General features: G+C 35.5%; 1 protein-coding gene across 1 annotated transcript; it reads left to right on the top strand.

The window, feature by feature from the left end:
* Nucleotides 1–12,026: 12,026 nt before the first annotated feature.
* LOC308641161 (olfactory receptor 5B17-like) lies at nt 12,027–12,971 on the top strand (the record flags this gene model as incomplete). The annotated part of the gene is made up of 1 exon (XM_081279471.1): nt 12,027–12,971. The coding sequence occupies one exon, from the start codon at nt 12,027–12,029 to the stop codon at nt 12,969–12,971; it is 945 nt and encodes a 314-aa protein (XP_081135597.1).
* Nucleotides 12,972–13,342: the final 371 nt, after the last annotated feature.

The raw sequence follows: 13,342 nt of genomic DNA, 5'->3' as shown, positions 1-13,342 counted from the left end.
TAATGTAAAACCCACATAAAGTTATTTCATCCCTCTTACAATTACTGTATGCAGTAATCCAAATGGTAACATCTAATATTATTTCTTTTTTGTTTGTTTTTATTGATTTTATCATTTTTTTAAATACACAACAACAGTGAAATGCATTATAATTTTCATTACACATATAGAGCACAATTTTTCATATCTCTGTATATAAAGTATGTTCACACCAATTTATGCCTTTATACATGTACTTTGTTTCTTTTTGGGTTTTTTTGCATTACAATTCTTAATACACATATGTACCACAATTTTTTTGTATCTCTGTATATAAAGTATGTTGACACCCAATTCGAGTCTTCATACATGTACTTTGTATAATGATGTCCATCACATTCCACCATCCTTGCTCATCCCCTTCCCACTCCCTTTCTCTCCCACTCCTCCTCCCTATCTAGAATCAATCTAACCCTCCTGTGCTCTCCCTCCCTACCTCACTATTTATTATTTCTTTAGTCAAGAACAATTATAAGTATACACAGATTTGAAAACATGATAATTGTTTTAATGAAGTTTAATGCAGTATATGTTTTTGATGTCATGCTTTATTCAGATACAAATAATTACTCCATCTTAATTAAATTTCAGTCATTACTGGTTATTTGGTATGATAAAGTTTGTTCTCATTACAATCTCTAAATGATGAATATTTATATTAGATTTAAAAGGCAAAGGAAATTAAATTGTTTTGCCTTATCTTTTTTTACTTACTAGGAAGTTCATAAAGGTATAAATAATATTAAATAAAACTATCTCTATTTCTGGATAACATGAACTTTAGTATATAAATCATAAGCAGTCAAGTAAAAATTATTGGAACTAAAAAATTAAGTAAGCAAAATTTTAAGGTAGGAAAACAGGATATGAGAAGTAATGGTATTTATTTATATGAACAGTTAATCTGAAAGTAAAATTAAGAGATTTCACTTAAAATTTTTAAAAAATATTATGAAATCACCATAGGAAAATTGACAAAACAACTGCAGTGCTTTTTTCAAGTACTTTTGAGTTTTTAACTTTTTTATATATATTTTGGAAGCAAAATAAAAATTTCTATTTTTCTAGTCTTAGTTGACCTAACACACAATGGTCTGCTCTAAAGAATACAAGCAACAATATCTTCCATGACATGCAATAACTTAAACATAAAGTTAAATAACAAAATGAATCATTTTATGAAACAGCTATTAAAAAGTACTTATCACATGATGCAAATATTTTATTATTTTGATCTTAATTGCACATATTTATGGAATAATTATATATATATATATATATATATATGTATATATATATATATATATATATTCGTTCTGATCAAATCATGGTATTTACCATTTCCATTTCCTGAAAATTTTAAAAATATTGATTAACTTACAATAATTGTGCATATGTATATAGACTACAATGTGATGATTCAATTCATGTCTGCAATGTGTATAGGTCAAATCGGGTAATCAACATTTTCATCTCCTTATTATTACTTTTTTGCTTGGAGTCTTTGAGTCCTTCTAGTTCTTGGTGAGACATATAATGGGTTATTGTGAACTACAATCATGCCACTGTTCTGTGGAACGTTAGGACTTATGACTTCTATTTAACAAGTTTTGGAAGTGCTTGTGCTCTTAAAATTATTAAACACGATTGAAAGGCATTAAATAAAATCTAAATTAGGAAAGACATTTTTTGTTCATGCACCAATGTCCTAAATTTGGAAATATTCCTCAATGGATCTTCAATGTCAATGGCCTTTCCATCCTCAGCTGGCTTTGCAGACATTGGTAAACTTATCAAAAAATTTATAAGGAAAGATTGGGGTTACAGGTGTGCTCCACTGTGCCCAAATACTTTTTAAATCTTAGAGAAGTCTTACATTTAAAACCCACAGAGGAACCTTTTAAAGGCACAGAAAAAAAAATATGGGCTCATTTTTCATATGAAATAGATTTTCAACGTATTATTCAACTACTTCCCATAGAAAAAGACAAATTAGAAAATGGGAAGGGTCAAGAGGGATGAAAGACGGCCAAGTAGAGGAAAGCTGCCTTCCAAGTTGTGCTGAGGCTCAGGACCAAAGCAGGAGGGTGGGTGAAAAATGGATTTTACTACAATTCAATATTGGACATTCAAAGTGGCTTAGAGACTTTGAACTCAGAAATTTGGGTACAATAAACAAAGAAGAAAGACACATGGGAGCCAACCCAGATGCCACATCAGCACTGAACAGTGGATATTCACCACAGGCAGAGGGATGGAGAACACAGATTTCATATAGAAAAACCTGAAATAAAAAAAAATGCTGTGTAATCTTAGCTGATCCAATGGCTTCACTGGTGCTTGAAAAGGACACTTTGTATCTCTACTCCCTTCATGGAGCTGAGATGGGAGCCATCTTAGGGCAAGTGGGCCACAGAGGTGGCTCTGGGAGATGGGAGATCAGAGAAAAGACTGCTATGAATCCAACCAGGTGACTATCACGTGACCTAGGATGTGCCTAGTGGGATGTGAGTGAAACAGGTGCCGAGTGGACTCTACCCACTGGGATGTGAGTTGGAAGAGGGAAGGGAGCTTGATTCACTTCTCCTTTGAGTCTGCAGCTCACATGAGCAGCTGAAGCAGGCCAGAGGCTGAGTGGGCAGGATGAGACACTCAGGGACTAAGCCAGGAAAGGCTGTGCTTGTGGGCAGCCATGAGTGGAGGACTGGCCCCAACCTGCCCCACAGTTGGAATCCTTGGAAGCTCCTAAGGTTTGGTCCCACATAAGAGATTGGTTACTGTCAAGCCCTAGGGATGGGTCAATCTATTCTCCCCAAAGAAGCAACCACCCAAAAAAGCCCCTGAGAGCTAATTATACTTAAGCCTCATCTACTGGAATTCCCCTCACAGAACTCAGAAGCTGTACCCTGGGAGCTCACTAAATGGGTCTCAATGGAAAAAAAAATGATGAGAAAAAAAAACTCATACTGATGAGAAGAGAAGCTGAGTCTTAAATCAAAGAGCTTCAATTTTAGGCCACTCCAACTGACAACTCAGAGAGCAGCAGAGAAATGGGAAAGGGTTATGAACCCCAACTCCTTGCTCTCTTTATCAGTAAATAATTAAAGAAGAAAAATTTTTGGACATAGATAGTTTCATCCAAAGTGGCTGAATATTTAGATTACTGCAGCAGAGATTATTCTTTCATTTTTCTTTAAGACTTTCTCTCTACCTTTCTCTCAATAGTTCATTTTTCCCCTGCTTCCACATAAACATCACCTACTACATCTCTTCTGCATTCTCTCTGTTTACTTTTTGAAATTGTAAACTACTTCTTAACATATTAACACATTTTATTTTTCCAAATTAATTGTACTTTCACCATCTTTCAGACCTAATTGGTTTATATAACTGGTGCCCCCATCATTAATGCTGATACAATCATTACTTCTGTCGATGAATATAACTGACACATGCTCTTGCCTTTAGAGCCAGATGTGGCTCATGGGTATTTGTATTTCTGTTGATAATTGCTTAATCCACCATTTCTGTTTATTGGTGGCAATTAATGTTGAACATGTCATACTAGGGGCTGGGTATTTACTGTAATGCTCTGTATTGTTACTATTATTTATTTCTTCCCATTATGTGAGGTGCTGAAAACCTATAGAGATACTAAAAGTTCTCAGATTAGAGACTCTACACCTGCATTAAACTCAATTCAAACAAGCATACCTTGCTTCACATGCCAATTAATGATGCTCAGAGTTTAACTATACTTTAATAAAATGAATGCAAGAGATAAAAAAAAAACTAATCATTAGATTATGTAGTCCCCACCCCATTTAAGTTATTAATACACTAGACAATTAATTAGACACCTGCTCTTAAATTCCTTATCTAGATCTCAGTTTTTTAAAAATTGTTGGTAATGTTGTAAAATGCTTACCCCAACCATTCCTATATGGGTGGCAAATAGTATTACAGACATCAAAGTAGACACCAGACTTTTAACATGAAGTTGGACGTTTGTTGCCAGCATTAGTACCACTCCTGGATCCCTCTCCCTCTACAGGGGCTGGAAAGAGATTGGACACTGAAGGATCCCAGAGTAGAGACCCTGCAGCTGAGATATACTCTCTTCTCAATGAAGCCACAGTGAATCACACCCCCAAACAATCTTACTCCAACTAAAAGAAGGGAGGAGATAAAACCCCAAACCAAAAAGGACCCAAAGAGGAACAACCAGAGAGGGAATTCAGGTCCCACCCCTAGGCATCTACTATGTATTAAAACCAGAGAGAAGTCCTGGAACAAATAATTAAGTACATTTGTAAGGACAAGCATAAAAAGGAGAAAGGGGAATTCACCTCTGTTGATGCACAAGCCCAAGAGCTCTGAAAACATGAGGAAAAAGGCACAAATCTCCTCCCAAAATACACAATCCCCAACAAAGGATCCCACTGATGGAGAGGTAGATGAAATCCTGGAGAAAGACTATAAAAACTGATTACTAAAATGTAGAATGAACTAAAATAAAATTGAAGAAAGGAATTAAGGGAACAATTACAGGAGATAAAGACCACTTTCATGAAGAACAAGAAATAGTGAAAAGAAACCAAGCCAAACTCCTAGAAATGAAAGATGCCATTAATCAAATGAAAATCTCTCTTGAAGGTATCACTAATCTGTTAGTGATACCTTCTGTCTTCATCCTTGAAGACAGAACTTCAGGCCTTGAAGACAGGTTATATGATTTTGAGTACACATAGGGCAATAAAGGGAAAAATATAGACCTGACCAGAATATACAAGAACTCTGGGACCACATTAAAAGACCAAACTTAAGAATCACTGGGATATAGGAGAACATGGGGATACAAATTAGAGGGATTAGGAGCAATCTCAAAAACACACACAGGCTGAAGGTAAAAGGATGGAAAAAATATATTTCATGCATATGGACCATGAAAACAAGCAGGATTAGCTACTGTCATATCTGACAAAGAAGATTTGAAACAAAGAACTAATCAGAAGAGACAAAAAAGGCCTACTTACTTATAAAGGGAAAAATTAAAGAAGAACATATAATGATAGCAAGCATTTGTGCCTCAAAGTGAAATGATAGTAAGCATTTATGCAACCAATTACATAAAAAAACATACTCCATGACATTAAATCCCACATAGACCCCAACACAATATTGGGGGATTTCAATATCCCTTTATCACCAGTAAACAGGTCATCAAAACATAAGATCAATATAGATATCTCCAACCTAAATAAAACTGTAAATCAAATAGACCTAACTTGTAAAGAAATCAAAGGAGACAAAAATGGCTGTTCTTCCAAGCTGGTGGCTTTATTTATATCAATAGGTTACATTAGGTTACTAGCATCATTAGTACATTACTTACTGTTCTTTGTATCATCAAGCAGGTTACAGAATTGGCAACATTATACAGCTTATTCCTCAGTAATAAACTAAGTTGCAAAGTGTAATGTTAGGAGTTTTGTGTAGCTCTCAGGAAAATCCATTGTTTAAAGTTCCTGTTATGGGGACAGGTTCAGAAGCAGCTGGAGCTTGGTAAAATGTTGTGGTTGTTCAACAAGAGAGTTTCTTTATTCCCGGGAGCTGAGTATCTGAGATCAAGGTTGAGACTGATAAGACTCTGGCACAAAACCTCCTTGTGAAGGGCATTACCACAGCAGCAAGGATCCTGCTCCTTTGCACAGAAACTTTCCTGGGCACTAAGCATGTCACAGCCATGAAGTCATTAAAGGCCCCAATGTTCAGACATTGCTCTCCCATTCTCTGTTGTTGCTCTCTACAACCATAGAAAACTCGCTGCCCTGTACATTTCCATAGTCAGAACTCTTACACTAACGGACATCTACCAATTACTCCAGCCTCCAAAAGCTGAATTTTCCTTATTTTTAGCTGTGCATGGAACTTTTTCCAAATTAGCTCATATTCTAGGCCACAAGAAAATTTCAAGTAAATATTTTTAAAAAAATCAATATGATCACATCTATTCTTTCAGATCATAATGAAACTGGAAATCATCAGCAAGAAAAAGAATAGAAACCACATAAAGACAATATGAATGTGTTAAATATCACTGAACAGTATGCTTAATACGATTCAAATGGTGTTTATTGTGTTTATTTTATCATAATCAAACTAAATGCTTGAAACACACTCAACACACACACACACACACACACACACACACACACACACACAGAAATTTAATTTGAATTAATTCCAGTCCAAATGCCTCAAGGAAGTTCTGAAGTCCAGACATCCAATATCAGTATCACTGAGCTGAAATCAAAGAAGGGGGCTATGTTCCTGCCAGAAGCTTCTGGGTGAATTGTTCCTTGTCACGTCTTGAGGTGGCTGGCGGCCAGCACTCTTTAGTTTATGTTTGTGCAAATCCTGATCTATCTCCACACTGCCACCTTTTCTCTACTTTGTCTTCTTCAAGTTCCTTTTCCTCCCTCTTTTTAGAGGATATGAAATTCACAAAACTCATGATTCACTTCCTCTGAATGTACAGTGTGATGATGTTTATCACGTTCACATCAAGGTGCAGCTACCTGTATCTACTGATTCCCAAACATTTTCATTACTGACACTACATACACGAGAGTTACACATTTTAAAACATTAGGATGTACCTCTCTTGCCTCCTGAGCTCTGTCCAAGGTGATCACTAAACTGCTTTTGTATGGATTCACCTCTTCTGAGAATTTTGTATAAAAAACAATCATCAAATAGGTGATATTTTTCTCTGACTAATGTTATTTGTTATGATTTCAAGGCTCACCACTACTGCAGACAACATTTATCCATACTTCATATTTTTGTGAATGAATTATATTCTATTGTATGAATATACCACATTTATTTATCCATTCCTCAGATAACAGATACATGGATTTCCTTATACTTTTCAGCAATTGTGAATAATCCTGCTATGAACATTGTGTAGAAATATTAGTTTGTGTAGCTACTTTCAAATCTATAAGGACATAATTAGAAGTTTAATGGTTGAGTCATGTGGTAATCTAACTTTCTGGGAACTGCCAAACTGTTTTCCACAGAAACTGCACTGCACATTGTATACTCCCATCAGCAATACATGAGTTTTTCATTTCTCCACATTTTAACACATGTGCCTCATTTTTTTTAAAATAGAAGAGTTATGCTAGTAATTATAAAGTACAATTTCATTGAGGTTTTGATTAGAAATTTCATAGTGAATAATGATGTTGCTTATTGGCCATTTGTATATATTGCCTTTTTTTCTTTTTCTTTTTGTTTATTTTTATTTTTTGTTTTGGAAGTTCCTTGTTTGTATTGTTGTTATTGTTTTGGGCTGGGGCCTCTGGCCTGCTAGCCACGTACTCAGGTTCTCTACCACTGAGCTCCATCCCCAACCTTGCCATTTGTATATATTCTTTAAAGAAATGTTTATTTAAGTCTTCTGCCCATGTTTTAGTTGGGTTGCAAGTCTTTTTGTTGTTCCTTTGTGGAGGTTCTTCATATAAATAGTTTCCCTTATTTTGTAGGCTGTCTTTGCTATGCTTGATACCCAGTGATGAACAAACGTTCTAAGTTTGGATGAAGTCCAAGTCATCAAATTTTCTCTTTTGGTTCTTACTATTTTTAAAAATGTTTTTATGCATTATAGTTACATGTAACAGTGGGACTCATTGTGACGTACTCATAGATGTATATAACATACTTTTCTACTTTCACTCCCAATACTTACCCCCTTTCTGTATGCTATTGGTCTTCCTTCCATTTATTTTTTTAAGTTGTTAATTATATTTGTATGTAAAATCAGAATGCATTGTGAGTTATCCATACATGAACATAGAATAATTTGGTCAACTTCATTCCCCAGTTCTTCCCCTACTTCTCCTCCTTCCCCCTCCCCCTTGCTTCGTATTCTCTATGATTTTATGACTTTAGGAACATAATTTCCTGTTTTAACCACTTGATACGTTATCAGCATTTCTCCATCATATGTAGTGAAGTGCTAGAGTCCAGCAATTAAAAAATGATTTCGACATATTCAGGGACCTCTTAAACTTTTCTGTTTAAAACAGACTGACAGCCTCCTCCCTAATAACTGAAGCTGCAATAGAGTAAATAAGCATATTCAGTGAAACTCCAGCAACACTCTGACACTCAGCACAACTACATCTCCCATTACATGTCCCATAGCAGAGGTCACTGTAATACACTGTTGCGATTAGTTCTTATTGCTTTAGTTCATATCCCAGAAACCATTACTAAATCCAAAGTCATGAATTTTGCCCACATTTTCTTCTAACAGTTTTATGGTTTTAACTCTTGTTTCAGTCCCTGATATATTTTGAGTTGATCTGGTATTTCCGCTTGTGGTAATGCTACTTGTGAATGTTTTTCTCCATTGAATAAACTTGTCACTGTTGTCAAAATTCAATTGACCTTGGACATATGACATTTCCTGGACTCTTAATTCCATTCCATGAGTTCAGTTAAGCCAATCCACATTGCAATGACTATGGTGGTTGAGGAATATATTTTGAATTTGGAATAGGCATGTGTTGCTACTTTGTTTTTCTGCAAGTTTATTTTAGCTGTGGAGCATCCATTGAAATTCAATATGATTTTTTTGTGTTGGCTTTACATTTCTGGAAACAAGCCATTAGGATCTTGGTAGGGATTTCATTAAATCTATAGATTACTTTGGGAAGTGTTACCATATAAAGCAGTAACTCTTGAAACTCATGAAAATTTAAAATGTAAGGGTTTTGGATTTCATCAAATTTTTGTACATTCAAGAAAGATATACAGGTGTAACTTTTTGGTAAAATCCATTTCTGGATATTTGATTGACATAGATGCTGTTATAAATCAAATTATTTTCTAAATTTCCTTTTAAGATTATTTTTGTGTGTAGATGTGTAAAAGAAATGGGTTGATGGTCTTCAATCCTGTGACTTTACTGATTATATTTATTAGTCAACACTTTTTTAATACATACTTTTAAGATTTGTATTATAGAATTTCATGTCATCAGAGAATAGACATAGATTTCTTTCTTTCCAATTTAGTATCTTTCATTTCCCTGCCCCTTGGCCTGCCTTCAACTTCTGGTACAATTTTGAACGTGAGTGATGAGAGCAGCAATCCTTATATCTGATGTTTGGGGAAGTCTTCGGCCTTTTCCTTTGGATTATGATCTTAGCTGTGGTTTTTACATGTTCTCTTTAGTTTGTGGATGTTCTCTTCAGTTCCTAGCCTTCTGAGTGTTCTTTTCAAGAAAGAATTAAAACTTCAGCAGGTGCTTATTTCAGATTACAGAAATTATCTTGTTGTTCTCTTTACTATAATAATATGGTTAATTACATGGCTTTCTTTTTCTTTACCTAAGCACCTTTACATTCTTGGAGTAAATACAACACAGTTATGATTTATAGTTACATTAATTTATGGATTTGTCCTGTGAGTGTTTTTAACATCACTTTAATACATTAAACAGGGGTATTGGTCTATAGTTTTATTTAATTAACTTTTTATCTAGCTTTGCTCTGAGGTTATGCTAACATTGCAAAATGAGTGACACAGTATATATTCTATGTATTTATTCAATGAAATAAAATTTACGCGCAAAACAAACAAACAAACAAAAAACCTTTAGGGAAATTAAAAGTAAAAAAGAGCTTTATTAGTAACCACCAAAACCGAAAACAGTATTAATGTTCCTTAACTAGGGAATGTAAAACTCAATGTACAATGGAGATTACTGGCATCCATAACCGTATGAATGAGCCTTGATTGCATTACACTAATTGAATAAAATACAGATGTCATATCCTAGGAGTCTAGTCTAGGACATTCATGCAAAGGAAAAATCAAAATGAAAAAAATTGATAGTATTATCCAGGGCAATAGGTGGGTGATACCTTGACATAATGGTTAATAAAATTTATTATGGGTGTTTGTCATAGTGGTTACATGAATATACATTTGAAAAAAAATTTAAAGCTCTATATTAAAAATTGTGCATACTGGCCTTTCAGTTATATAGTAAAGATTGATAATAAGAAATAATAACACAATTATACTTGTGCACACTTAAACTATCCGGCTGAGTCCCACAGGTAGTTTAATTGCTTCCTTCCTTAAAAAGTGAGATGAAGCACTGAAGGTTCCCTTGTGGGAGGACATCCCAGGAGGGCTCTGTGTATTCATCATTCCCTGCTGATGTACATGCATTTGTGTCTCAAGTCTGACAGAATTGCAGGTGTTTATTTTAGAGGAAGAGGATGGCATGCAGTGCCCCTGTGGTCATTATTAATGCATCTGAAAATCATTATCTGTTAGTGCAAGAAGGGTTTCCTTCCAACCTCAAGGCTTGCTGTGACTACACAACTGTAGTCAAGAGAAATACCCCACGATTGAATTCTATTGACTGATTGTGAAATCGTAACCACTAAGCTAGCTGTTTTTTAAATTGTATTATTTGCAAACAAACATCCAACTGTGGATGATATAGAAGACGTAACATAATAATGTTTCTTTTACAAATTAGGAGGAGGTGCATCCTCCACAGACACAGTAAGAATGCATTGTAGATTCAGGACCAAATGGTCACTAGTCTCCATGTGTCCCTGCCTTAGGGACCTCAGAATATTTTGTCTACTACCCACAAGAGAGCTGCTCCAACAATGCGTTTTTTCATACAAGAATTTCTGCTTTCAAACGCTCTTTCAGGACTGACTGCCACTTGTGTTTGAAGATCGAGGTAAGCTTCTATAATAAATATGAAAGTTTGGGGAAAATTGCTGTTCACGATGGGTAGTGGGGCAGCTGGACTTTCTCTGAGTTATGTGAGCACAGAAGTTGGGGTTATGACTGTTTTTCTAAAACACCAAACTGAAGCTAGAGTATAAATATCAAAAGTTCATCAGGACAAAGTTTAGTGACATTTATAAAAGGTCATCTTGCTGCTTTCGAAAATATTTTTAAAAGCATAGATCAAACTCTGAATGAATTTCTAGTTGTTTACAACCTGGTGGTTTCTCACCAGAGATTAAAGGGGACAAACAGAGAGTGCAGTGGCCCTTCTTTAAATAGGAAGGGACCTAATGAATTAGCAAGATCTGAACCTCATTGTAACATTTTGCCCATAATCTTATTCTCATTCTTATTTTTACTGGCAGGTCTACAAACACTGATGGTGGTGTAGCCAAAGTTACAGGTTTTGATTAAGATTTAACTCAGTTTAAATATTGATTCTTGAATCTTTGTCCATCAACTTTTGGAATGTTAGAATATCACTTAATTTCATAAATTATCAGTTGTCTTAATAGTGAAAAAAAATAAGAATACCTAGCTATACAGAGACACAAACACACACACACAGTCAAACAGGTGCTTATATAAAAAACTCCTGGAATTCCTTGTAGAACACTCTGTGCTAAACGTGTGATGTATGTTAAGGTGACCAAACATGAAGCCCTTATGGGCTGAACTTGTAATGTTCCAAAGGATAGGATGCTAAATAATAGGGAAACATAGTGAGGGGTGAATGAATGTTTTCAAATGTCTTAAATCACAATTAAATTTTTTAAAATTCTGGGCTAATGTGCTTAAAAAAAAATTTACAGTTGGAGCTTTCCACCAAAATAGATATGAAGGCTAAAGTAACTTCAAAAATATGAACACCTCACCATTGATATCTATGACTCAACTATTCAACTAAACAAATTAACAAATTGGGAAGACCATCCATGAAACCCTTACTCTTCAAAAGCAAATTACTGTTTAGATAAATCGCCCACTACATTGTATGGTCATGCCAACACTTTAGATCTAGAGAATACTGAAAAATCATCATAAAGTAATGCTTACACTTTTCCATTTCTGCTCAACTGGGTTTTGCTTTTCAAAACCAAAATTTTCCTCTTTGCTACACAGCACCTGGTGGTCCTAACGTACCACCCATGGAGAACAACACGGAGGTGAGGGAGTTCATCCTGCTGGGACTGACCAGCGCCCCACAACTGCAGCTTCCCCTCTTCATCATGTTCACTCTCGTCTACCTCATCACTCTGGTGGGGAACCTGGGGATGATCACGTTGATCCTGCTGGACTCCCGCCTCCACACCCCCATGTACTTTTTCCTCAGTCACCTGTCTCTGGTGGACTTTTGTTCCTCCTCAGCTGTCACTCCCAAGGTCATGGCTGGGTTGCTGATGGAAGACAAGGTCATCTCCTACAATGCTTGTGCTGCTCAGATGTTCTTTTTTGCAGTCTTTGCCACTGTAGAAAATTACCTCCTGACCACAATGGCCTATGACCGCTATGCAGCAGTGTGCCAGCCCCTGCATTACTCCACCATCATAACAAACACTGTGTGCACTCGTCTGGCCATAGGCTGCTATGCCATTGGTTTGCTGAATGCTTCTATGCAAATTGGAGACACGTTCTGCCTCTCTTTCTGTGTGACCAATGTGGTCCATCACTTCTTCTGTGATATTCCTGCTGTCATGACTCTAACTTGCTCTGATAAACATGTCGCCGAACTGATTCTTGTTCTTATGTCAACTTTTAATGTTTTTTTTGCCCTTCTTGTTATCTTGATTTCCTACCTGTTCATATTCATCACCATTTTGAAGATGCACTCAGGTAGGGGATACCAGAAGGCTTTATCCACCTGTGCTTCTCACCTCATTGCAGTTTCTATTTTTTATGGGACTGTCATCATCATGTATTTACAGCCAAGTTCCAGTCACTCCATGGACACTGACAAAATTGCATCTGTGTTCTACACTATGGTCATCCCCATGCTGAACCCTGTGGTCTACAGCCTGAGGAACAAGGAGGTCAAGAGTGCACTCAAGAAGGTTTTTAAAAAGGCAAAATCTTCTCTAGGTTTAGTTCTTTAATGATGTAAAACCCACAAAAAAGTTATTTCATCCCTCTTATAATTACTGTATGCAGTAATCCAATGTTAAATACTTTGTGATATATACAAAATAAAATCATCTAATATTATTCCTTTAATTCAAAAACAGTTCTAAGTATTCACAAATTTGAAAATATAATTGTTTTAATGAAGTTCTAAGAAGTATATGTTTTTGTCACATTTTATCCCAATATAAGTAATTATTTTATCTTAATAAAATTTCAGTAACCACCTGGTTATTCCGTATTAGAAAGCCTATTCACGTAACTATTTATAAAATGATGAATGCATTTGTGTTCTATACTGTGGTCGTTCCTATGTTAGAATAAAAGGCAAAAAAGATAAAACTAT

The sequence above is a fragment of the Spermophilus citellus genome (genome assembly GCF_964194105.1).
Source record: "Spermophilus citellus genome assembly, chromosome: 2".
NCBI lineage: Eukaryota > Metazoa > Chordata > Mammalia > Rodentia > Sciuridae > Spermophilus > Spermophilus citellus.
The sequence above is the reverse complement of the archived record's forward strand: the minus strand, read 5'-3'. Positions and strand labels throughout refer to the sequence as shown.